Genomic DNA, 27,334 nt, shown 5'->3' on the forward strand with positions numbered 1-27,334 from the left:
TGTTTCTTTGGCGTATATTTCTCGTGCTGTCCGCTGGACTTTTGTGTGAGAGAGGTGAGTACGTGGTGAATTCGAAGCAGAAATTGGAAGCATCTTGCAGATCAAACACAGTGGGTTACAACTGTTATCAAATCACATGAAGGTAACATTGTTGTTATGTGGCTTTTTTTTTCTTCCTTTCGTTGACTGAGCAAGGTGTTTGTGCATGCTTGCTGATATCCATTCAGTGCAATGCGTGCGTGTGTGCATGTGAATGCATGTCTGAGTACGTGTTCATATTGAGTGTGTGTTGAGTGTGTGTGTGTGTGTGTGTGTGTGTGAGAGAGAGAGAGAGAGAGAGAGAGAGAGAGAGAGAGAGATGTCGGGGGACACCAGCACTCTGTACTGGCGCAGCATGTCTACCAGCAGTGACCCCTCGTCTCCCACCACGGCCGGTGTCATGAGGGATTTCGTTGTCCCCGCCAAGATCATCAAAGTGTGTTTCCTTAGCAACAGCTCCATGGGCAAGAACTTCAAACTGGTCCGCTGTCAAGAGGGATGGACTGTCAGGGTAATGTCGACTCTTTACTCTTCTCTGCGCAAAAACCAAAAAAAGACAAACGACAACAAAATAAATGTAACACAAGTGTCAGGTGCAAGTAAGTAAGTAGGGTGGACTGCCTTATTGTCGCTATTGACCGAGAATGAGGATATCTATCCAATCCATTTTTTCACTGTGCTAGACCCCTGTGAGATGGAATGTCTGAGGTAACGGTATAACATGTCATTGTTCTGACCTCCCGTTAGTCTGACCGATTACTAACACTATCGCAAACCCTAACCTCGGTCTTAACCGGCCACGTAGGTCGCTAACCTTAACCTCAGTCGTAACCGGCCACGTTGTTTGTACTAACGGGATGTCGGACTTATGGGCAGTACCCGAGGTAACGGCTATCAAGTAATTCCCAATATCTCTGCACAACTTGCCCAATCAGTGTACTCATACGCTGGGTTGGGTGCCCGGTATCGAACCTGCGACCTTGTTGTACCTAGAAATGAGGTACAAAGGCCAGTGCTCTACAGACTGAGTTATCAATTTTCAGACTAAAGCTGCAGGTGTTATAAATATTAGAGATGCTTATGCCTGGCCAATGGTTTTTATTGCTGCTTTCACTACCTTATTATGCTCCTTCCTGTCATCAGCTGAGCATTTCATGTGTTTGTTTTCAGTTTGTTTCTGTGGAAGTTCACATGCATCTCCTTGGTTGTGGATATGTTTAGGGTTACGTTGTTGTGAATGTGAACACACCAACTCTGGGGACTTCTGCTCTGTAAGCTGTTTCATCATTGTAGGAGATGAGACGTCACAATCTGCAAATGTGAAGATTTTAGCTGAGTCAGAATGAGAAGTACTGTTGTTAGCATGCAGTGAATGAAGCTGAGGCGACAGTGCAACCTGGGGCCCCCCAATGCTAGTCCAGTGACACTTGTTGAATCCCAGCTCTATGAATTTGTCTTGCAACCTTGATGGAATAATATTATGATTAAAATGAGTAGACAGGACGTGCGTAGGTAGAACAAGAACTGCACTCTGTCGAGTGCATACTTGCTTGTTGCATACTAGTAGGCCATAAATGGCCAACTAGTGCACAAGCAGAGCGCGCAAGTACTTTCGACCGCTGTAAACTGTCATGTACTCTGGTCCCAGCAAATAAGGCACAATTTGCTATTTTATTTGACTGATTATGTATAATAGTATACGTATGACTAGCTCTAAATTATGACGTAAGACATACATATACTATATAGAGTATGTAGTTGTAAGTTGATTAGCGGTATACTGTGGTTACTTTGCGTCAAAAACCGTGCCAGCCAACCCGCCACTTGATGCGTATGCAAATAAAACAGCAGATTTGTGCCTGGTTTGCTGGGACCAGATTACATAAATGACCATATTTCTTACGTCATCATTGAGAGCTAGTCATACATATACACACCACGTACTCTGGTCCCAGCAGATCAGGCACAATTTGCTATTTTATTTTACTGATTATGTATATAGTATACGTATGACTAGCTCTAAATGATGACATAAGACATATGGTCATTTATGTGATCTGGTCCCAGCAAACCAGGCACAGATTTGCTGTTTTTTTTGCATACACATCAAATGGCGGGTTGGCTGTCACGGTGAACGAAGACCGGGCGAAATTATTACTTGCGCGCTCTGCTTGCGCAAGTAATTAGGTATAAGTTTGTACTGGAACAATTGAAGCAGATGTATAACAAGCTGGAACTTTACATGGTTGAAAAAATATCAGTAAAAACATTGACAGTTTATCAGCACACAATAACTTGATAGTAGCTGCATAAACAAGGACCGGACCTTTCCTGCAGTTCTGTGTCTTTACTGTAACAGATTCCTCATCTCATTCTCTTCTATGAAGAATGGTGGATCCAGGGACACTGCACAACTAAAGGAGTTAGACCAGTATTCATACACTTACAATCAAATATACAGTTGAAGTCATTTAGCTTCCCTCTCCTCTCCTCTATTCTCACTTGTTTTACTTTTTTCTGCTACTCTCTTGTCTGCTTTATTATATTATAATATATTATACAGTACTTTATTCTCTATTCTATTTGGTGTATTCTGCTCTCTCTCTATCTCTCTCTCTCTCTCTCTCTCTCTCTCTCTCTCTCTCTCTCTCTCTCTCTCTCTCTCTCTCTCTCTCTCTAATTCAATTCTATTATATGTTATGTGATTCCCTCCATTGTCTATTTTATTCTACAGGTGTTCTGTTCTACACACAGAGTGTGGTCTATTATATTATGTACTAATTAACCTTACAATACTTCCCTCTACTGAACTGTTCCGCTGTTCTTATGCCCACAACCATATAACCCTGACAGCTTATTTAACCCGTCCATAACGTAACTATTTATTTACTGAGCTGGAGGGTAAATGTCTGCATTTACCCAGCCTGCTCAGATGTTCAAATGTGTGTGCAGAGCTGTTAGGAGTTAAGTGTCTTGCTCAATGGCACTTCACTGCACCCACTCAGCTACGACCTCATTAACCTTAGCCCTGTTTCCTTCTTTGCTGCTCCACCCCCTCTTGCCAGTGTTGGAAAGTAACTAAGTACATTTACTCAAGTAATACTTAGGTAAAAGTTTGAGGTATATTTGTACTTTACTTGGAGTATTTCCGATTTCCAGCACTTTTACTTCTACTCCACTACATCTCTAAATCGAAATATTGTACATTTATTCCACTACAATTATCGGGTTAGAGAACTACTATGAACTTGTGCAAATGTGCCTCAAATCTTTGAATATATATTATTACAGAGTGAACATTTTAACTCAAATCTTTGAATATATATTATTACAGAGTGAACATTTTAACTCAAATCTTTGCTTCTAGGGACTAGGGAGGGGTCCCTGGAACAACATATTTTCAAACGGGGGGTCGGCTAGCCAATTACATATATATTTGGGGGTCCTTGACATGAAAATGTTTGAGAACCACTGACACATAGAAACATAGGGTTTTTCAGAAAACTGTCAGGTTTTAGAAGGCATTTTGTAGAATCGTCCTCAGGTCTATTGTAAAACCACCCCCTGTCCTTCTTGCGCCACCACCAGCATGTCATCGAGGCGGTGCTGACCAGTGGCTGTGTGGGACCCGCTATAGAGCACGCGCTCTGCTACGGCCTGCTCCTCAACCACCTCAAGTCCTGCGAGATCCACTGGCTCCACCCACAGCTCTCCGTGCTGGAACTCACACGGCGATACGAGCAGCAGCACCTGGAGGCTGAGTGGAGGTGTGTTTATATGGCTGTTTTATATCTTCATGTTAATCCATTCTGGGGGCGGGAACCCCTTTTGGTGGTTTTAAGGAATATGTTATAGTTTAACTATTGAAAAATAGCAGATCTACAAGCTCGTAGCACGGCACCGAGTGCCGCGCTACGAGCTTGTAGGTCTGCTATTTTTGGAAAAATTGCAGAAACTTGTAGAAACTCTCCTCGGTGTCGAGTTAAAGTTAAGAGGGCACAACAAACAACGGTAAAGTTAAAGGTAGGGTAGGCGATTTCCGTTGGTTAAAAGAAGCGTTTAAAGGCCCTATATTGTGATAGTACTCACTGTACTCACTGTTATGTTATATGTTTGTTCAGTAAACAGGAGTCTCCATCCATATGTCTCTCCAGCTTTCTATTAAACAGAAAATGCATTTTCAGGTTGGAATACCGGCGATCAGGATAGAGAACGCAGTCCGGATACAGATTAAACAAGTGAAATTGGAAATGATGACACAAATAAATGAGCAGACAAAATTGGAACTGGAATACTATAGCAATTAAGCTACTTTCTCCTGATTGGCTGCAATTTTGTCAGCTATACATGAAAGTGTATTTTCTGTTTATTAAGAGCTGGAGAGACAGTAACAACCCTGTTACTGTTACTGAACAAACACTATAGCGATGATCAGAATATGGTGATTTAACCTTTTTACTTTTACTTTTGGTTTTACTTTTAACCAAAAAATATCACTTACCCTTCCTTTAAAAATCACTAGAGCGGTGCCGGTTGGGCACTGGCCTACTTTGAACGATGCAAGTTGGAAATGGATGCCCCACCCAGATATTATGTCTGTGTCTCTTTTATACCCATATGTGGAGTTCTTTGTCAGACATGCCTAAATATGGAGTCTTCAGACGTCAGAATGATGTCAGAACAGGCCAGCTGCATATATGGACCCTGGGCAGGGGCCCTGTCCAGAGCCTGGGTAGAGGCCTTTCTGGGGCGGTTCTGGATAACCGTGGGTCCGACCGACTCGACACCGGGCACAGCACTCCCTGTGGGGGTGTGGAACGCGTGTTTCGAATTTGAAGTCGGTGGGGAAAATGGTTCTCGAGTTACGTGGATTACAACAGTATACACACACACACACACACACACACACACACACACACACACACACACACACACACACACACACACACACACAGACACACAGACAGACAGACAGAGACTTGGTGCATTTATAGGTAGATGTTTATGTCTCAAATGGAACCAAATGGACTCTGGTGGGTCCATGTCTCCAGGGTGTACTCCTGTTAAACATCCAGATAAGGCTAACTGTGTGTCGCCGTGTTTCCAGATATGACTTGAGGATCCGCTACATCCCAAAAGATTTCATGGAGAGCTTCAAAGACGACAGAACCACCATGCTCTACTTCTACCAACAGGTCAGCGTGTGTGTGTGTGTGTGTGTGTGTGTGTGTGTGTGCGTGTGTGTGTGTGTGTGTGTGTGTGTGTGTGTGTGTGTGTGTGTGTGCATGTGCGCGTGTGCGTGTGTCTTGCAGAGAGAACAATGAACATTAATATTACCTAAACCTTTTCACATTATGTGCAATGTTTCTTATATTTACCCGGTGTGTGTGTGTGTGTGTGTGCGCGCGCGTGTGTGTGTGTGTGTGTGTGTGTGTGTGTGTGTGTATGTGTGTGTGTGCGTGCGTGCGTGCGTGCATGCGTGCGTGCGTGCGTGCGTGCGTGCTTGTGTGCGTGCGTGCGTGCGTGTGTGTGCGTGCGTGTTTGTGTGTGTTTGTGTGTGTGTGTAGGTGCGTAGTGACTACATGCAGCACTACGCCTCGAAAGTTAGTGATGGGATGGCTCTGCAATTAGGCTGCCTGGAAATCAGGTATTGTAAACGCACGCACGCACGAACACATGCATGCACGCACGCACACACACAAGGGAATAACATATTAGATATCATGTGCTTTTACATTTGTGTCCACAGGAGGTTCTGCAAAGACATGAATACAAATGGACTGGAGAAGAAATCCAACTTTGAACAGTTAGAGTAAGCATTCCATGTTGTTGCCTTTGGCCCAAACAGGACATTATTATTACTTATACAGCTGCCTGGGTGGGAACAGTGTGTTGGGTAAGCTTCTCATATCTCATTCAGTTCCCCTTGATGCTACCTGGAGTACTTCATCTTTTGTTATCAGATGATATGAAAGGGCAAGCTGATAATAATAAAAGAGTATGTTATTTTCTTTGGTTAAAATAAGTGTTAAAAAGCTCTATTTTGTCATGGCACTCATTGCTATCCAGAGCGTTTGTTCAGTAACAGGAGTCTCCAGCATGTCTCTGTCTCTCCAGCTTTTTATTAAAGGTTGCGATACCAATTTGATCCAATCAGGACATGGAACTCAGGCAGGATACAGATTAAACAAGATGACACAACGCAATGAGCAGACAACATTGCAACTGGAACACACATTTAAGCTGATGAATGGCTACTTTCTCCGGATTGACTGGAATTCTGTCACTTACCTGTTTATTAAAGAGGTGGAGAGACACGGAACAAACACTCTATAGCAGGGGTTTTCAACAGGTGGTCCGTGGACCACTGGTGGTCCGTGAAGGTGTTGCATGTGGTCCCTGACCATGCATTTAGTAATGTAGGAAAGTGAAGATTCGTATTTGAATTTATTGTATTGGGTTAGGGTTAGAGAAAGTTGAGAAACAATGCAGTAAATGATCTGGTGACAAATGATGACGTGTCGATGTTGTTACTGGGAAGTCGGATGTCAAGAACTTCCACAGAAAAGTGAGTTAGAATCTCATGGGAAATCGTACCGGATTGCCTGGTTGAGTCACCATTATAAGGAAATGTGCCCATAATCAATCGCAAGTGTCTGTTTACTCATAGAATAAGTTACAATGAACAGCAACATGAGTTTAATATGGAAGGTAAATTTCTTTCCCCCACACCACACCCATATCCCCCCTCCCAACACAACAATGGTCCCCAGGTTGATTCTCAGTCAGGGTGGTGGTCCCTGGTTCATAATCAGTTGAAAACCACTGCTCTATAGCAATGATTACTATCACAATATAGTGATTTAACCTTTAAGCAAAAAACATGTTGAGGTATTTGTACTTTACTTGAGTATTTCCAGTTTCCAATACTTTGCTTGTACTCCATTACATCTTCAGAGGTAAATATATATATATTTACTGCACCACAGTTATTTGAAAACTTTAGTTACTAGTTACTTTGTAGACTGTGATCTTATTACAAAACATAGCCTACATTAACTACTTCAACTCTATACACATTTCGGCCATTTGAACATAGCCGATCTACACTACGGCTAGTTTCAAAAGATTTGAAAACATTCTGCATAATATTTTAAGTCAATTTAGATGCCAATACCTTTCTACTTTTATTCATGTACATTTTGAATTCCGAACATTTGCAGTATTGATATTTTTACTTAACCCATTTTGGGCGGGAACCCCTTTTGGTGTTTGTAGGATTATGTTATACTTCAGCTATTGAAAAATAGCAGACATAAAAGCTCATAGTGCCGCACTATCAGCTTGTAGGTCTGCTATTTTAGAAAAATGGTGAACCTGCTGACGGTTTGTGTCATCTGGTCTGTTCTGGTCACCAGGAGAGACGTGGGGCTGGACCTGTTCTTTCCCAGAGACCTGATAGACAGTATGAAGGTATGGAAATTAAATGCCACAAAACTCCACCATATCGTACGGTGTACCTGAGCTATCAAAATTCACCCGGCATGAATGTCATAGATACACTTTTATGTCAGACTTTTCAATGATTGTTGTGTGTGTCTGCGTGCGCGCGCGCATGTTTGTGTGCATGCGTGCGTGTGTGCGTGGTGTGCGTGCGCGCGTTAGTCCAAGCAGCTTCGTAAGCTGATCCAGCAGACGTTCCAGGGTTACTGCACCATGAAGGAGGACCAGTGCATGGATAGGTTTTTCACAACCTTGGGACAGTGTCACAGCTATACCCAGGAGAGCTTCACCTGCCAGCTGGTGGTGAGTATGTGCGTGAGTGTGTGCGTGCGTGTGTGAGTGCTTGTGTGCGTGCTTGTTGTGAATGTGAGGTCCACACAACAAACCACTGCCACAGTGTTGCCACATCTCCTGCATTTTTCGTGTGTGTGTGCGCGTGTGTGTGTGTGTCTGTGTGTGCGCGTGTATGTGTGTGTTTACAGCAAAGTTGGAGTCTTGCAATAGACTTGGTCATCGGTCCTGAGGGCATCAGGCAACAGGCTGACAAGAACTCAACGGTGAGCTCATTTGTGCATGCATTTGTGCGCGTACACATACGCACACACGCGCGCACACACGCATTCCATCCTGACCAACACAAAGTCACAGTTCTCTGTGTCACTCCCCTCCTCAGCCCATCTGCCTGGCTAGCTTTTCTCAGGTTCGGAGAATCCACTGCTCCGCTCAGGATGATGGCCGAGCACTGCTTAGTGTGGAAATTGAAGGAGCCAGCCAGGTGAACGCAGGCGCACACGCACACACACACACACACACACACACACACACACACACACACACACACACACACACACACACACACACTTCAATTTCTTTATTTGAGTCCACATTTATAAAATACATTATCAAGTGCACAAATATTTTTCAGTTGCTTTTGATATCCCACACACTCGAAACATCATGTGTCTCAGTGCTTGAGTCCAAACAACACACACACACACACACACACACACACACACACACACACACACACACACACACACACGTATGTACAGTAACAGATTTATTGACCCTGTCCCCTCCGCACACACACACAGCCTCTGTCAGTGACCACCACCTCCCTGTACGTGGCGGAGAACATGGCCGACCTGATTGATGGCTACTGTCGCCTGGAAACGGGCTCGGACAACACCTCACTCATCAGCAGGCCCAGCGAAGGTACCTGAGCTCGATTCTATAAATACCTTCTAAATCCTGACAGTTTTCTGAAAAACCTATGTTTCTATGTCAGTGGTTCTCAAACTATTTCATGTCAATGACCCCCAAAGATATATGTAATTGGCCACCGACCCCCATCTGAAAATATGTTGTTCCAGGGACCCTCCCAGAAGCAAAGATTTGAGTTAAAGACATTCACTCTGAAAGAATATATATTCAAAGATTTGTGGGGGGATCGGGACAGGGACTCAAACCTGTGGCACGCCGTCAGGGTGGCTTAGCCTTAGCAGCCTAGGTGCCCAGACGGTTGAGCTAACAGTCCAGGCCTATTAGAGCAATGTTAACTCCATAGACACATGTATATACAAAACAGAAAAAGTACAAAAATCACGGCACTAAATCTTTCAGGTTCTTATAATAACAGTTTTTGTCAAGCTGAAAGATGTTTTTGAATTGGCATGAAAATGGCCACTGACAGCACACACACACACCCACTGGTGTTCATGTGATGTGCCGATTTGCGGCGGCAGGGTCAGGTCCAGTCCATATATGAGCATATCTGTGCGCCCGCAACAGACACTGCTCAATCAATCAATCAATCAATCAATCACTCAAGCTTTATTTATATAGCACAATTCAGTGCAGTTCAAAGTGCTTCACACCCGTGTGAACTGAGTGGTGCATTTCCCCCCCCCACCCCCACCCCCCCATCTCTCTCTCTCTCTCTCTCATTAGCAGGCAGCAGGCACATCACTATCCCTCTCTGTTTCTGGCGTCTGTTACTCGTGCTCATGACCACTGATACATAGATACGCACAGGCTACCTAGATACGCACGGACATTGCTGGTTGTAGGAGTGGTTGCAACACAAAAAATACCAATACAATCAAAATACAAATACCCGTGCCCATCCGCTCGCCCCTTTTAAGCGTGATGTATTGTGAAAATGCAAACTTTCCCTTCAAGCTGCCTGCAGACTGTGTGATAGTATTTTGTAGCCCTTTGTGTGACACAGTTTGTGGACAATGTTTTGTGGATTTTACAGAGAGAGAGGTTTTCAGCCTGCCGGATATCCCAAGTGGGTGAGTAGGCCGAATACTGGACTACTCGCCCCGGTGCTTGCCCGTTTTTCCTCCCGGAACTTTCCCCAGTGAGGGGGATAACTTTGTAATATGCTATTGGCTGTTTGTATTCTTTTTGGAAAAATATAAAAAGATACTCCTGTACAAAGGCTATATTATTTGACTTATATTGAACCTATAAACAATTTAGTATTATTTAGTATATGTAAGGTTTTGCCCCCTCAAATGGTACCTCGTCAGATAATCCCCACATATCCTACAACAACTTCTGTGAACAGACTTCACTGTAGTAGCTTTTCATAAATTATATTTGTACTTAGGCTGTTCTGCTGTCATGAAAGTTTATAGTTAGAGAAATTCAAAGTCCAGCCGTCTGCTGTCCAGCCTCTCCCACCCCTCACTGGGGAAAATTCTGGGAGGAAAACAGAAACGGGGCGAGTGGTCTTGTTACCAGTAGGCCTCCTGTGTGTGTGTGTGTGTGTGTGTGTGTGTGTGTGTGTGTGTGTGTGTGTGTGTGTGTGTGTGTGTGTGTGTGTGTGTGTGTGTGTGTGTGTGTGTGTGTGTGTGTGCGTGTGTGTGCGTGTGTGTGCGTGCGACGTTTCATCCCTTCCCACTGGTATATATAAATGAAAAGTGTCTGTCTGTCTGTTCCATCTGCTCTCACTCTACCAGAGATGTGAAAGACAAAGATAGCTGCAGTGATGTCAGGAGACATCCTAGTTACATGGGTAAGTGCAGTAATATCTCCCCGACTGATCTACAGTTCCATGGTTCTCAGCCTATAATGGGAGGATGGGCTGCTGCATGTGCTCTGTCGACATTTCAGACCAGGGGAAGACATTGTACCTCAACAGTATATGGAATTTTCCAGAACCAGTGTTGTTTTTGGCAGCAAATTTTGATTTTAGTTTTAGTCATAGTCTTTTGAATAGTTTCCATTTAGTCTCAGTAACATTTTAGTCACCTGGAATGTTTTAGTGTTAGTCTAGTTTTTAATATCATAAGATTTTAGACTAAATCAACAGTTGATTTAGTCGACTAAAATGTATTTTGGCGGGCCTTGATGCTGTCGTAATGGCTGATTTTACACTTGCTGAAAATAGCAGATCTACAAGCTTGTAGATCTACAATAGCAGATCTACAAGCTTGTAGATCTGCTATTTTCAGCATGCAACCAAGTGTAAAATGACTTATACTGGATATCTTGTCCACTAGTCCCTTCCTAACAGTTTTAGTCTAGTTTTTATTTGTTGACGAAATTGTCAATATATTTTGTCTTAGTTTTAGTCATCGTAGGTTATTTTCCATTTAGTTTTCGTCAGTGAAAAAAGGTAGTCGAAATCAACACTGTACAGTACTGTTATGTATATAAGGGATTATATTGAAATGATAATGTAAACATGAAAATGTAATTCCACAATAGCATTATAACTTTCCACATAGGTGTGCAGTGCTACTCATAGAAATTGCTGCAATATGAAATCGTGTGGCCGTGCACCATGACAACGTGCACTACTGTATGAATTGGGGTTTCTCATTTAAGCAATAAGCCACGAGAGGTCTCAGGTTACCGGGTATTTTACACTGCCTGGGAGCGTACGAAGACCCGACGCGAAGCGGAGGGTCTTCTACTTACACCAAAACGGGTTTTGCTCGCATAGTAGCCTATGTGACGGGAGAATAGCGCTTGATGTATTTACGGGGCTGCCTGGAGCCACACATTCACAGTCATATGAGCCGGGCGGTGCTTGGACGCCCGCACGGCATGCGTTTGTAGAGCAATCAAGCGCTCCCCTTCCCTAGTTCAGCTACAAGGCTGCAGTTTGATACAAAGTGATTGAAGCAGTGGGTTATCGGTGAAATTTACACCGGTCACGTGACGGTAACCAGCCAATCAGAATGAAGTATTGGGACTACCCGTTTTAGAATGATATATTAATGTTGGTGTAATTAACAGAGAAGCAACATTCAATAAGAACATCCATTGTCTTAATTTGGGAGCAATTGAGATGTGAACTGTATGTTTTATCTTTTTTTCTTTTTGTCATGAACACCAGGTTCGGATATTTATGTTGAGATCTCCGAGCTCATGAATAAGTCTGATGGTGAGTGTTTGACTGGGAAATGTCATCCCAAACTCTCTTAATTATCCAAAGTATAGTCTTTATGTGAACACATGTTTTTAAAAATGTGTGTGTGTGTGTGTGTGTGTGTGTGTGTGTGTGTGTGTGTGTGTGTGTGTGTGTGTGTGTGTGTGTGTGTGTGTGTGTGTGTGTGTGTGTGTGTGTGTGTGTGTGTGTGTGTGTGCGTGTGCGTGTGTGCGTGCGCGTGCTCAGAGCACAGCCTGTCTAGAGATGACATCGTGCTGGGCCGTATCCTGGGTGAGGGATGTTTCGGAGAAGTGCATGATGGGGTTTACAAAAGCCCGGTGAGTCTGAAGATATCAAACCATCTCATACACAGAGTCAATTCAAATCCCATATTATTTGTACATCCCATTCAGTAGAATTTGTGCATGTATAAGAGTAGGTCATAAGCTTATATACTGTCCCTGTGTTTGCGTGCATGCTTGTGTGCGTGCATGCATGTGTGTGTGTGTGTGTGTGTGTGTGTGTGTGTGTGTGTGTGTGTGTGTGTGTACGTGTGTGTGTGTGTAGACAGGGGAAAGGATTTGCGTGGCTGTGAAAACCTGCAAGGACTGTTCCGCCGACGTCAAAGAGAAATTCTTGAGCGAAGCAGGTGAGTCAGCGATTCGTTCAGCACGGCATCCACACTAACTCATTATGATAGCCTATTGTATAGCATTACTACATGACACTGACTCATTATGATAGCCTAGCATTACTACATGACACTGACTCATTATGATAGCCTTTTGTATAGCATTACTACATGACACTGACTCATTATGATAGCCTTTTGTATAGCATTACTACATGACACTGACTCATTATGATAGCTTTTTGTATAGCATTACTACATGACACTGACTCATTATGATAGCCTTTTGTATAGCATTACTACATGACACTGACTCATTATGATAGCCTAGCATTACTACATGACACTGACTCATTATGATTGCCTGTTGTATAGCATTACTACATGACACTGACTCATTATGATTGCCTGTTGTATAGCATTACTACATGACACTGACTCATTATGATAGCCTAGCATTACTACATGACACTGACTAATTATGATAGCCTGTTGTATAGCATTACTACATGACACTGACTCATTATGATTGCCTGTTGTATAGCATTACTACATGACACTGACTAATTATGATAGCCTTTTGTATAGCATTACTACATGACACTGACTCATTATGATAGCCTAGCATTACTACATGACACTGACTAATTATGATAGCCTTTTGTATAGCATTACTACATGACACTGACTCATTATGATTGCCTGTTGTATAGCATTACTACATGACACTGACTCATTATGATAGCCTTTTGTATAGCATTACTACATGACACTGACTCATTATGATTGCCTGTTGTATAGCATTACTACATGACACTGACTCATTATGATTGCCTGTTGTATAGCATTACTACATGACACTGACTCATTATGATTGCCTGTTGTATAGCATTACTACATGACACTGACTCATTATGATAGCCTATTGTATAGCATTACTACATGACACTGACTCATTATGATGGGGCAACTAGATTATTATTACTTGTAACACTTTATTATTCTTTCTAGAGTAACCTTTTCTTGGAAACGCTACTCCTCGCACAGTTTGGACGGCACGCACTTGAGCCATATTATATCAAATCGACCGGCTTCATCGGTGTGCTTGTATTTTGCTAAGAGAAATGTTGTAGATATTATATTATTAATATTATTTAATTACTGATTTCATTTCACCCCATTCTTGGCAATATTCCGGTAGAGTGTCTCAGCGGTCGCTTTTAATCGCCTTTAAGGCGTATTACTGGTGATAGCTTGTATAGCATTACTACATGACACTGACTCATTATGATAGAATGTACAGCATGGATGGATTTGTTTTTACGTCCAGATACCCCGTCCAGGACGCGTCCCCATTTTTTCCTCCCAGACTTTTCGTGGAATTTGAAGGTACTGTACAACGGACGTGCACTTATGAGAAACCACAAAAATCATAACTTCGGCAAAAACGTTGCCGCAACACGAGGATAACGTGAACATTCAGTCCAAATGTCCAGCTTGCTAATTCACGACAACAACTACTACTTTGGTCTTGAACCTACGGTACCTAATGAAATTGTAAAGATTGTTTGCTGTAGCACATAAGGCAGTGTGTTTGAATCTGCATACAGGGCTCTCGCCTTAAAATGGATTCTGCAGCGATTCTACTGCTGTAAAATGCCCTTCGCTCGCTCACTTCAGCCGTTTCGTCTCTTCCAGTCCTGATGAAGACTTTGCGGCATCCCCACATTGTGCGTCTCGTCGGCGTCATCGAAGCCGATCCCGTCTGGATTGTTATGGAGCTCTACGAACATGGAGAGGTTGGTACGAGTGTGTGTGACTGTGTGTGTGTGTGTGTGTGTGTGTGTGTGTGTGTGTGTGTGTGTGTGTGTGTGTGTGTGCGCGATTATGCAATAATATTCTCAGCATTGGACCTGTGTTAGTGTGTGTATGTCCATGTCCAAACTGTCCATATAGTATAAATAGACACCAAGTTTATGGGTATGTGACTGTGTTAAGTGAGCTCATAAATAAATAAATGGACAAAAGTAGTGTGACATTATTGTAAGTCAAGTCTCAGTTGTATTGGTCAGATCCAGGTATGTACATTAACCAGGATGCACACGCAGATTAGACACATGCACCAAGGGACCGACATGCGGAAACAACGGTCGGACATGCGGTCGGACATGCGTTGCTATACCGTGCTTGCGGTTAGGATTAGGTTAGGGTTTGAGATAGGTTGTCGGGTCTAATGACAGTCGGACCACTTGAACCCTAGCATCCCTCTTCTGGGGGAACATTCAATCTAAAAAATAAAACAAAAAAATAAGATTTTAAAGCAGATCTACAAGCTCACAATACGTGGCATTGCGATGTGTTGTGAGCTTGTAGATTGGCTATTTTTGGCGATAAGAGATTTTATGTTTATGAGAAAAAAGATAAGACCCAGTGCAGAGTCAGGTCCATTTGACTGTTTTGTAAAGGGTTCAAGACAAGCTATTAAAGCACGGTGTTGTGTTGTGTCTCATGACAGCTGGGTGCATATCTTCAGAAGTACGTACTGTCCAACAGCACTTTAGTCCTCTACTGTCTCCAGATCTGCAAGGCAATGGCTTACCTGGAGGGACTCAATATGGTGCACAGGTATGTGCACGCACACACACACACGCACATAACACACGTGTGCGTGAGCTGGATGACTTTGGTCTGTCTCGTAACATTGAGAAGGAAAGGATTGTTACAAAAGGTGCATACAAAAATGCACGCACAAACTTGTGTCACATTGCTGCTATGTCTTTTTCTGAAAGGTATCATGGTACCTATTCTCATAGGGGGATGTCTCGTTGCCTGATGAAGACCGTGTAGGTCGAAACATTGCAATTTGTTGCCTCTAAATAAAATGTGACTGACTAGTCACCACCCAGGACAAGGAAGGACACAACACAGCGCAGCTTCCTTAAGTAGACTGGTTTATTCCTCTCAGTTCAGGGAATAATTCACAATAATATTAATACACAGGAGAGGCGATAGCTCTCCACTGTCCGGACAAAGAGGCTCTCTCTCTTGAGTGTCTGTGGAGATGACTGATTTATCCTGTTGTGCCTTGATCAAGTCCATGATGCACAACAGGTGCGCAGCCACACCCTGCAGCTCTGAGTCCAGTTCTAGTTTGACTCGGGCCAGGTGTGACTGCTTAAATCAGTCATCCTCCATCTCACATAAAGTAAGTCTCTGAGCTCAGAAACTAGTGTGCGGATGTTCTTTCTCTTCCTTGATGTTTGCCTTTGATGCCTGACATCCAGCACCAGGCCTAAATATAGGCATTGAGATGTGCACACAATCTTCTCTGTGAACTTTCGGATTGTTCACCACACACAAAACCACTTCCACTTCCATACATGCATAAATTACTGCTGGTGGTGATGATAATGATGATGATATTTACAATGGTGAAAGTCGTATGCTCAACCAAACACTATTGCTCGTAAGTTCAGTCTGCTAAAGTGAAAGTGTTGTTGTTCAAGGCCTATTGCACAGCACTTTATATTGTGCAGTGTGCACCTGTGGCCATGTTATAAAAATAATTAGGATACAAAGGTTGCAAGGTGCATTTAATTATGCAATGAGAATACTCCTTAAACAACCCAGAGGGGGTCACATGTTTGTCACTGCCGGAGCGAGGACTTTTAAAGCACTCCTAAGAAATGTAATGTTCAAGTTTATGCAAAGGCTGGATGTATGTGAAAACAGCATCATTGTGTCACTCGTACTCTCAAGCCCCTCAGTGAGCTGTTCATGAAGACTAAAATGCATGCGTGGGTTAAGTTATGTATTTATTTGATTTTCTTTTTATGCTTACCTTTGTGTTTATTTTATGTTCATCCCTTGTATGTTTCTCTATGGACCTGAGTCCGCTGATAAAGTTTGAATTGAAGTGAAAATACACAGTAGTTGCGAATGAACATATCAGCGAGACAGTAAGTAAGGAAAAAAAAAAAAAAAAAAAAAAAAAAGTAAAAGATAAAACCTTGTATCCATACTTTGTATGTTGTTTTGTAAATGAATGCCCTAAATGAGCTATTTTGTCTATTCATGCACATGTTTTCACTGTGTATAGTGAAAATGAAAGTGGTTAAAGCAGCACTATGTAACTTCCCTCTTCTACCCCGGATTTGAAGTGATTTTAAAGTGCTGACATCTTTACAATTAAGCTAATATAGAGCCTGCCTGCTTGCTCAGGGGATGAATTGAATCTACAATTATAACAATTGTATGTTATAATTGTATTAACATACTCTATACAGATTAGACACAATTACGGTACATTTTATTCATTAAACAAAAGTTAGAAAGTGAGGCTTTAAGTCTGTCTGTATGTTTTGTAAATATCGAACGAGAGCCATTGCAACACAGGGACCTTTTTTCACCATTGTCTTGCTCTCTCCATCCCTCCCTGTCCTTTAGGGACATAATCCATTGGACCTTTTCACCATTGTCTTGCTCTCTCCATCCCTCCCTGTCCTTTAGGGACATTGGACCTTTTCACCATTGTCTTGCTCTCTCCATCCCTCCCTGTCCTTTAGGGACATTGGACCTTTTCACCATTGTCTTGCTCTCTCCATCCCTCCCTGTCTTTTAGGGACATTGGACCTTTTCACCATTGTCTTGCTCTCTCCATCCCTCCCTGTCCTTTAGGGACATTGGACCTTTTCACCATTGTCTTGCTCTCTCCATCCCTCCCTGTCCTTTAGGGACATTGGACCTTTTCACCATTGTCTTGCTCTCTCCATCCCTCCCTGTCTTTTAGGGACATTGCGGTGAGAAACATCTTGGTGGCTGCTCCTGACTGTGTGAAGCTGGGCGACTTTGGTCTGTCTCGGTACATTGAGGAGGAGGATTATTACAAAGGTGCATACCCACCCACATGCACATATACATTCACACGCAGAAATAGCACGCACGTGCATGTGCGTGTGTCACACAGACACACACACACACACACACACACACACACACACACACACACACACATACACTTGAACATGTTCTCTTCATTTGTATGGTGATCTATTGGAATTCTTCCATGCAGCTCCACTTTCGTAATTTTAATTGTGTGATTTTGGGGGTTACTTTGGGGTTACTTTGCCTCAAAGCTATACAAGAGCAAGTTGAATGGGCTCTATGCGCCTTTTTGGAAAGAACTTGGGCCCCTTCCCTACTTTATTCACAGGTGTCACCGATGATGCTAATGAAGGCTCTGTTCCATTCTGGTCAAACAGAAGAGTCAGTGTGCTGCTATTGATGCTGCCATCTTGCCAGCAAGGTGCTACCTAGGTGCAACTTCCCATAGACAGCCCATTCATCCAAACAAAACAGTCCTATCTAATTGTATTAAATAACGTCAAATTCACCAACATTGCAGCTGTACGGAAAGCTTGAATTATCCTCCCTCTTTCTATCTGCAATGTGTTTGTTTAATACAAATCCACTGTAGACATGTTATGAGCTACTCCCTGTCAAGACCTTCCTTGCAGATGATTTTTTTTTCCTAAAGGCTGGAGTTTTGAAGTGCTCGTTGACTATCACACAACAGCCCGTGTGTACCACCTGTTTAGAATCTGCATGTAATGCAGGAGGCAGCAGGAGGTTGCTTTACTGATAACGAGTGCTTCCAAACTTAGACACTTATAATAATAATATAATAATAATCGCTCATTATATAAGTATTATTAGAAGTAGCTCATAACATGTCGACGGTGGAGTTTTATGAAACAAACACTTTGCCCCGTACGGGTGTGTATAAATGGAACACTATTGACCCGTAAGGGTCCATTTGGTTCCATTTATGCACTCTAAGAGTTATGGCGGTCCTTGAAATTAAAAAGTTTGAGAACCATTGCACACTAAATGGAACAAAGCCTAATAGTATCATCAGTTACACCTGTGAGGGAAGTAAGTGGCCCGGAAGGAGGAAGAGCATATAGCCTATTTATTTATTTAGCATCTGTAGTGGCTGTTTTGAAGGCTCTGTAAGGACACATACTGTAGAGCAAGGTGTTGTTGTGCTGATGTTTAATGGTTCCTGTGGTCTCTCCCTCAGCCTCCATCAGTCGTTTACCTATCAAATGGATGGCTCCCGAATCCATCAACTTCAGACGTTTCACCACTGCTAGTGACGTCTGGATGTTTGGTAAGACGTGTGTGTGTATGCGTGTGTGTGTGTGTGTGTGTGTGTGTGTGTGTGTGTGTGTGTGTGTGTGTGTGTGTGTGTGTGTGTGTGAAAGGGATATATATATAAAGGGATGTTCTTCAACCGCGGCTGTTATGAATGTCGGTGTTCTTCTTTGCAGGCGTGTGTGTCTGGGAGGTGCTGTCGCTGGGCAAGCAGCCCTTCTTCTGGCTGGAGAACGGAGAGGTGATTAACCACCTGGAGACCGGGGTCCGCCTGCCCAAACCCCAGCACTGCCCCCCTACCCTGTACCCACTCCTGACACAGTGCTGGTCCTACGACCCACAAGCCCGACCCACCTTCAGCCAGCTGGTCTGCTTACTAAGGTACGCACGTACACACGCACAGACACACAGACACCAGTGTTGTTTCCGTCGACCAAAACTATGAGGAATAATTATTATTGTTATTGACGAAAACTAAATGGAAACTAAATAAAAACTAAGCTACGATGACTAAAACTAAGACTAAATATACTGACAATTTCTAAATAAAAACTAGACAAAAATTTAGGAAGGGACTATAGTGGACAACAGATGCAGTATAAGTCCTTTTACACTTGGGCGACGGCCTTGTGAGCTTGTAGATCGGCTATTTTCAGAAAGTGTCAAATCAGCCATTACAACGGCATCAAGGCCCACCAAAATACGTTTTAGTCACCTAATTCAACTGTAGATTTAGTCGACTAAAATCGCATGACATTTAGTCGACTAAAACTAGACTAACACTAACACATTCCAGGTGACTAAAATGTAACTTAAACTAAAGGAAAACTATTCGAAAGACTATGACTAAAACTAAAATCTAAATTTGCTGCCAAAAACAACACTGACAGGCACACACACACACACACACACACACACACACACACACACACACACACACACACACACACGCACGCCTAATGCATAAAACTGGGGGTCCTTCAAAGGAAAAAGAATCACCGGTCTAGTGTCTCTGTCATGTCTATAGTGATCTCCATAAAATCGAGGCAGAGCAGGACGTGGATAGGAGGCAAAACAAAGGTCTTCTCCAGAGAATGAACAGTGCACCGGCTGAGCCTCCACCGAAGGTACAAGCATGCACGCACGCACACACACACACACACACACACACACACACACACACACACACACACACACTCCAGTCTGCCTCACATACTCAAACGTATATGAATATTGAACTGCACAACCATGCAGTAATTGTCTTTTCTCTCATCTCCTATAGCCATCGAGAATACAAGGCAACACCTTTCGTCCAGGCATGCGAATCCAGGTGCCCTTTACACACATCACACACACACACACACACACACACACACACACACACACACACACACACACACACACACACACACACGCACGGACAAATGTCACACGTACACATGCAAACGATTTGTTTGTGTGCCTGTCTGTGTTTGTATTTGCTTGTTTCACTGTTTTGTGTGTGTGTGTGTGTGTGTGTGTGTGTGTGTGTGTGTGTGTGTGTGTGTGTGTGTGTGTGTGTGTGTGTGTGCGTGTGCGTGTGCACAGCTCCCTGGGTCCCTCTGCTCCAGCACTCCTGCCCTCGCCAGCTGTGCCACTGGCTGTGCCACCAGCAGGTCCCTGCCTCTGTCACCACACCGGCGGAGCCTCAGGGTAAGACAGCATTGTTCCACCACAAGCTTCACGAGGGGACTCTCTCTACTGCTCTCACTTGCAACCAATTTAGACCTGAGGCCAAGAAAATAGTCTTCCAAATCCTGACAGTTTTCTGAAAAACCTATGTTTCTATGTAAGTGGTGCTCTACCATTTTCATGTCAAGGACCCCCAGAATTATCTGTATTTGGCCGCCGACACCCATCTGAAAATATGTAGTTCCAGGGACCTCCCAGATGCAAAGATTTGAGTTAAAATCTTTAGCTCTGAAAGTATAACTGTTGTACAGTCGTACAACCAAGGGCTCTCTTTTCTACAAGAAAGAAATGACGTGTAGTACCTGAGATACTATGTGTAATTCTTTCTTGTCCAGTTCTCACAGAACCCTGATGCTGCTTTCACGATTAATTCACCACTCTTTTGGACCATTTTCATCAGATTCTATTGATATTTTATCCCCCCATCCGTTGTTTATTCAAAGAAAGCACGTTGTGACCATTTTAAAAGGTGCTACAGAATAAATATCATTATGATGATGATAATAATAATAATGATTATTAATGTATTATTTTAATCCAGTGGTTTTCAACCTTTTTCATACCAAGGCCCATTATTTATTCAGCATTTGAGCCACGGACCAATATTTGATGACTTTTAGTTAACCTCTCAGACTCAAAACTTGTCTTAGAATATTTTGTCGTCGTTGAATAAGATGTTGTCCAATTCCATGCTTTATTGATGTTGGTATCATTAACTCCTTGATGGCCAAGACTACGTCAAGCCCATAGACTGCCATGTTAATTGACGTAGTAAATCAACAAATCCCTCCAAGCCAATGACGTTATCTGCGTAGTAGACGTACTGCCCTGTCAGTACGTCTTTTTATAACAAAATATTGCAATTGTTTGACATTTTTTTAATTATTTGTATGTAATCTACCAAAAACCGGCCGAAACCCGCGCGATCGTGCACTATCGTGCACGCGCGCCGTCTCTATGTGATCCGCGGCAAAAAATGTGATATTTTGGGATGTTCCTGGCCGTTTTTAAGCTTAATCTGACTAAGTTATGACAAAGCTAATGTTAGTTTAGCAATCCGGACGGACAAGCTATAAGCTAGGGGTCAAATTAGCTTCCTTTGTTTACCTCGTTTGACAGGAAGTGATTTAGCCAGATTTAACACTTTTGTCAAAATCAGAATAATGGAACGTTCCTGCCATCAAGTGGAACTTATGGGTATTACTTTGAAATCGAAAGTACAACGTGATGTATTGTATTTAGATCGCTGATCCCTCTTATTGCATTAAAATGACGAATTAAGAAATGGGGCATTGGCCAGCATTGGCCAGATTTGGCGACTTTTTGAATGGCAATCGAAAAATGTGAGATATGACCACAATGTCACGAAATGTCTCATTTTATAGCTCCAAGTCACTACTTTACAATGAAAAAATAATTATGATTATAGCTTGTTCCATCGTTTACTTATAAGCTTTTTAGTAGACCTTGGTTTCAGTGATAAGTCAAACCAAGGTGTACTAAAGTGCTTATAAGTAAACGAAGGAACATGCTAGGAACATATTTTGTTTTTCGGTGTAAACTAGAGATGTGCAGCTTTAAAATGAGATATTTCGTGACATTGTGGTCATATCGCACATTATTCTATTGTCATTCAAAAAGTCAGCCAAAGCTGGCCTAAGGCACAATAAGATGTTATTAAGGTTGGCAACTTGGCCATTAGTGGGTTAAGAGATATAACAGGCAAACGTTGATCAAAATTACAATTCTTCTACATTCTCAAATTGTGTAGACTTGTAGTAGATTAAGTATTCAGATGTTTAACAATAATTGATCTCTGGAGAGGTCCATTTGGTTTCATTTTACACTCTCAAGAGTTAAAGATCTAGAAGGGTCCATTTGGTTGCCAACTTTCCATCATTTAGCTGGGGACCGCATCACTGGTGGTCCCCGGACCACTGGATGAAAAGCTTGAATCAATAAGAATGTGTGCTGTCGTGCAGGGGAGAGAGGAGGGCGAGCGGGAGAGCGTGGAGGAGACCCTGCGGAGACAGAGACACGAGATGCAGCGAGACAAAGAATGGCTGGAACACGAAGAGAGACAGCTGGTGAGAAGTCACATAGAAACGCATACACGTTAAAGAGAGCGTGCTGCCCGCAGCAATATACAACTACTTTTCTATTCACAGCTTCAGCAATACTGTTGTGAATTATCTGACTCCATGCTGTCCAAATGGCAGCCTCTGGTGGACATTTCCATTTCCCATAATGACACACATGTGTTTGCCGTGATACCACTTAACTCATTAGCCAATCACAGTCCGGGTGTGCCCTATATAAGCAGCAACTCACTTCACAGCCCCTCACTCAGTTTCCAGCCTTCACAGTCACACAGGCCACATGCAGCTCACCGAGTCTATGCCAACCCAGCTATGCATACTTGACAAACAAACCATGGCTCATGGATTAATGGAGAATAAACTGATATAAGTTCAAAGTATTTTGGCATCACAGAAACCTCTCTTTTATCGGAGAACCTTGGGTGGTCAGCTCAGATCCAACAAACACAACCAGATAATATTTAACACATACTGTAAATATAAATATATATAGATCGACCGTCTTAATACGTTTATTGTTAAAACATTACCAATAATTACAAACTTGTGTGCACAGCGCACACACTCGAGTCGAGACTCGCAGTGAAATGAATCCGCAGCGCTGGAGCGGCACAACAAGCCCTCGGCTAAATAATACAGATATAGGTCCAGTGCTGGTTGATGATGTGTTTGTAATGCATTATACTATTAGAATTATAGAGCGCCGAAGTCCTGCCGTCACTTGTTTTCTCTATGGAGAATAACATGGGGTCATCTTAAATCGCCTCATATAAGAATTGTGGTCCAAAAATAAACAAACTGTCTCTGCGATATTGTCAGGGAGGTGTCTGTATGGTTTACCGTTTCATCATGTCATCATTCCTTGTGTATCTATCTCAAGCTATTTCAAGTCTTTGTGTTGAAAATGTGAATAGAATCCTTCATTGGTTTCTTAGACCTAGAGAATCTAACTACAGTGTTCTTTGTAAAAATGGTCAGTGGTAATGTATAACGCGAGTCATGAATACATAAACTAAATGAACTAAACATAATCACACCACCGGTGTGGTTCTTTAACCCTGTCTTTTGGCATTGTGCTTCTCTGCAGGATCCCATTATGCAACAGGAGGATTCAGATATCATCAAGGTATGCTGTCTGCATAATAATGTGACTTGGTTGATGTTAAATGAATGTTGAAGTAAATTCAATATTAAACATGGCAATGTTTAATATTTCTATCATTTTTTATGTATTTGTATTCGGCTCTCCTGGTTCTGTCTGCAGCCCCCTGAAAAGAAACAGGAACATGGTGAGTAGATATAGTGAGTCCATAAACAGCTGTACTGTATAGGCTCCCTATACTTACTGGATTGTACATGAGACGTAATAAAACAAAATCTAAAAGAGAATTAAATAGTCTGTTTTGGATGGTACAACCATTTTATCTTCTCCCAATTCCTCTCTCCCAATTCTGTCTGTCTGTCTGTCTGTCTGTTTGTCTGTCTGTCTGTCTGTCTGTCTGTCTGTCTGTCTGTCTGTCTGTCTGTCTGTCTGTCTGTCTGTCTGTCTGTCTGTCTGTCTGTCTGTCTGTCTGTCTGTCTGTCTGTCTGTCTGTCTGTCTGTCTGTCTGTCTGTCTGTCTGTCTCAGGTCCTCCAGAGAAGCCCCCTAAGCCCCCCACAGTCCCACAGGTATACCACCTGCCCATTCCATTGCAGCATTACACCAGTGGTTCCCAAAGTGTGGTCCCAAATGGACCCTTATGGGTCTGTAACTCTGAGAGTGTACAAATGACACATTTGGTTCCATTTGTACACTCTCAGTGTTCAATTAACATTGATTTTACAATATAAATTGGGGGTCCCAGAGATAGAAATGCCATTAAATGGGGGGGTCCGTAGACTAATGCATGTCAAACTGGGGGTCCAGTTTGTCCTTTCAAATGGGGGTCTGCGGGCTTATTAGTGTCAATTTGGGGGTCCTTGACATGAAAAAGTTTGGGAACCACTGGCATACACGTCGTTTTGGCATCGCTGCCGATGTGGTCCCATCATCACAAGTGTGATACAGTAAGCATGTCTGGAGAACCAGGACCAGACCTGAGAACCGGTCTTAGGATAACACAGCTGGAAGAGGTTCAGTTCCTGGTCTTCCTGGTCAACACTTATATACACTGACACGAAACAAGACAGGAACGCCCAAAAACGTCACAGCCGGTTTTTTAACAAGACAGGAACGCCCAAAAACATCACATCCGGTGTTTTACCCCGGGCAGAATTTTCTATGGCTGCCAATGCAACTTTTTCCAATCCTTAATCACATACGGCAAACACCTATGCCGATAATATCTAACTTGCGGAGGTAACGTGCCTTGTCCGCGGGCAACAGATCTTTCAACGTATGGCATTGCAAATACGTTAGATAATCGCTACTCTGCGCAATATTGTTTTGAAAATGCCGCAAATTGCATTGCAGTGAACGAGAGCAAATCACAAATCACAAATCTTACCCCGGGGGGTGGGCGGAGCCGCGGAGTCGCAGCTGACGCCCCTCCCTCCGCTCTGATGACGCGTTGTTATGTCAATGTATAGCTCTGGTCTTATAGGTCTCGGGTCTTAAACCCATTCAGGACTGAGACCAGATTCTCCAAAATGGCTTCTAAATTAATGTTTCTATATCACTGATTCTCAAACTATTTCATGTCAAGGACCCCAAAAAATGTAATTAGCCGCCGACCCCCATCTGAAAATAATACGTTGTTCAACTTCCAGGGTGGAACAACATGTTATGCTAAAGCATAACATAATGCTTAAAACACATGGGTTAATGGGTTAGGAGGAGTTGCTGGGCTGATTGACAAGCAGCTGTGGCGTGTTGTTGCATTGCAGCCGCTGCCCACGGCGGAGCTGGACAGGTCAGGTGACCTGGTGTACAGCGGCGTCATGGCGTTGGTCAGGGGGGTGGTCCATCTGAAGAACCAGGTCAACACCATCACAGCCTCCCAGTACCCCCATGCTGTCAAAGTAAGGCTATATATTCTGTGTGTGCGTTTGCGCAGCTGCGCGCGCATGTGTGTGCGTCTCTCTCTCTCACACACACACTCTCTCACCCTCTCTCTCTCTCTCTCTCTCTCTCTACCAGGAGGTGGGTTTGACTCTTCGTAGTCTGATAGAAAGCGTGGATGAGATCCTGCCCTCTCTGCACAGCTCCGCCAAGACAGAGGTACACTAGGCTCCTCCTACTCTGTCCTTGAAAAACTCATGTTTCTGTGTCAGTGGTGCTCAACCTTTTTCATGCCAAGGACCCCAGAATTATCTGTATTTGGCCGCCGACCCCCATTTGAAAATATGTTGTTCCAGGACACCCAGAAGCAAAGTTTTGAGTTGAAAATGTTCGCTCTGAAAGAATATAAATTCAAAGATTTGCAGCACATTTGTACGATTTAAAAAAAATAGCAGACCTACAAGCTCATAGCGCGGCACCGAGTGCCGCGCTATGAGCTTGTAGATCTGCTATTTTTCGATCGCTAAATTATAAAATAATGCTTAAAACACCAAAAGAGGGATCCCGCCCCAAAATGGGTTAAGTAAATGCACCTAGTTTCTTTACGACTAAATCAACTGCAGATTTAGTCGACTAAACTCGTATGGTATTTAGTCGACTAAAACTAGACTAACACTAAGACATTCCAGGTGACTAAAATATGACAAAAACTAAATGAGGTTTAATGACTAAACTAAAATTGAAATTTGCTGCCAAAAACAACACTGCTTTACACCAGAGGACACTGTGGTGAATTAGGCTCAGAAGCGCTGTGTTGGTCAAAAGATCTGGGGGTGGGTGGGCATTAGAAAAAGGGGGACAATACGTTGTTTTCTGTTTTGCTTCATATACAGTAGTGTACAGCAGTGGTTCCCAAACGTTTTAGCCCGTGAGTGACCCAAAAGAGAAATTTTATGTCTCCCCGGGACCAGATCGAAACCAGTGAAAATAGCAGATCTGTAAGCTCACAACGCGTCGCTTCGCGCTGTGTTGTGAGCTTGTAAATCGGCTATTTTCACTACTTCTTAAATATTTGTTCTAATTAATGGAATTTTTTTCATTTTTCTTGAGGTCTCCTCAAAACACGTTCCATCTTTCCAAAAACAAACCCAGAGGAAAGAAACCAATTAGTAATGGTTCCCTGTTGTCTCTCTCTCTCTCTCTCTCTCTCTCTCGCTAGATTGAGGGAACCCAGCGGCTGCTGAACAAGGACCTGTCGGAGCTGATCAGCAAGATGCGACTGGCCCAACAGAACTCTGTGACCTCCCTGAAGGACGAGTGCCAAAGGCAGATGCTGGCGGCCGCCCACAGCCTCGCCCTGGACTCCAAGAACCTCCTGGATTCCGTGGACCAAGCACGCGTCAGGGCCAACCTGGCCACGCCCAGTAAGCCAGGGGAATGACCGGTAATGACCCTGCTCACACGGTGGCGGCCATTTTGCCCCGGGTGTTACGTCATACTCAGGGGGAGAGGACACGAACTCGTTGAGGTTTCAACATGGCTGCTGTGTGAATATGGTCTGGACTTTTTGAGTGGTGCAACCACTCCAAGGAACAGCTTTGTCCGTGTCCGCCTATGCGTGCGCCTATGCGCCTATGTGGCCATGAGCACCAGTATATGACTATAGGGTACCAGTAGGGGCGCTGTTGTGCCAGAGAGAGAGATAGTATTAGTGCTGCACTGTTGCCTGCTAATGAGAGAGAGAGAAAGAGAGAGAGGAGAGAGGGGGGGGGGGGGGGGTAGAGGAGTTGCACCACTCAGTTCACAC

At 43.2% G+C, this 27,334-nt stretch overlaps 1 protein-coding gene across 1 annotated transcript in view; it reads left to right on the plus strand.

Moving 5' to 3' along the window:
• LOC310854211 (protein-tyrosine kinase 2-beta-like) overlaps nt 1-27,251 on the plus strand; it is a 27,320-nt gene extending 69 nt beyond the window's left edge. The window contains exons 1-31 of the mRNA XM_083758759.1: nt 1-54; nt 196-550; nt 3,628-3,806; nt 5,147-5,234; nt 5,607-5,686; nt 5,789-5,851; nt 7,458-7,512; nt 7,705-7,845; nt 8,025-8,099; nt 8,216-8,317; nt 8,637-8,757; nt 9,803-9,839; nt 10,512-10,567; nt 11,897-11,944; nt 12,176-12,267; nt 12,497-12,578; nt 14,259-14,359; nt 15,076-15,185; nt 17,350-17,450; nt 18,643-18,732; nt 18,893-19,097; nt 19,744-19,843; nt 19,999-20,046; nt 20,304-20,408; nt 22,430-22,534; nt 23,634-23,672; nt 23,811-23,835; nt 24,175-24,215; nt 25,413-25,547; nt 25,666-25,746; nt 26,747-27,251. The exon at nt 1-54 is cut by the window's left edge and continues 69 nt beyond it. Coding sequence (XP_083614885.1) covers nt 359-550; nt 3,628-3,806; nt 5,147-5,234; nt 5,607-5,686; nt 5,789-5,851; nt 7,458-7,512; nt 7,705-7,845; nt 8,025-8,099; nt 8,216-8,317; nt 8,637-8,757; nt 9,803-9,839; nt 10,512-10,567; nt 11,897-11,944; nt 12,176-12,267; nt 12,497-12,578; nt 14,259-14,359; nt 15,076-15,185; nt 17,350-17,450; nt 18,643-18,732; nt 18,893-19,097; nt 19,744-19,843; nt 19,999-20,046; nt 20,304-20,408; nt 22,430-22,534; nt 23,634-23,672; nt 23,811-23,835; nt 24,175-24,215; nt 25,413-25,547; nt 25,666-25,746; nt 26,747-26,968 — 2,919 coding nt within the window. The 5' untranslated portion in view covers nt 1-54; nt 196-358 and the 3' untranslated portion in view covers nt 26,969-27,251. The remainder of the gene's footprint in view (nt 55-195; nt 551-3,627; nt 3,807-5,146; nt 5,235-5,606; nt 5,687-5,788; nt 5,852-7,457; nt 7,513-7,704; nt 7,846-8,024; nt 8,100-8,215; nt 8,318-8,636; nt 8,758-9,802; nt 9,840-10,511; nt 10,568-11,896; nt 11,945-12,175; nt 12,268-12,496; nt 12,579-14,258; nt 14,360-15,075; nt 15,186-17,349; nt 17,451-18,642; nt 18,733-18,892; nt 19,098-19,743; nt 19,844-19,998; nt 20,047-20,303; nt 20,409-22,429; nt 22,535-23,633; nt 23,673-23,810; nt 23,836-24,174; nt 24,216-25,412; nt 25,548-25,665; nt 25,747-26,746) is intronic.
• Nucleotides 27,252-27,334: the final 83 nt, after the last annotated feature.

Source organism: Protomyctophum parallelum (genome assembly GCF_964188405.1).
Source record: "Protomyctophum parallelum genome assembly, chromosome: 23".
Taxonomy (NCBI): domain Eukaryota; kingdom Metazoa; phylum Chordata; class Actinopteri; order Myctophiformes; family Myctophidae; genus Protomyctophum; species Protomyctophum parallelum.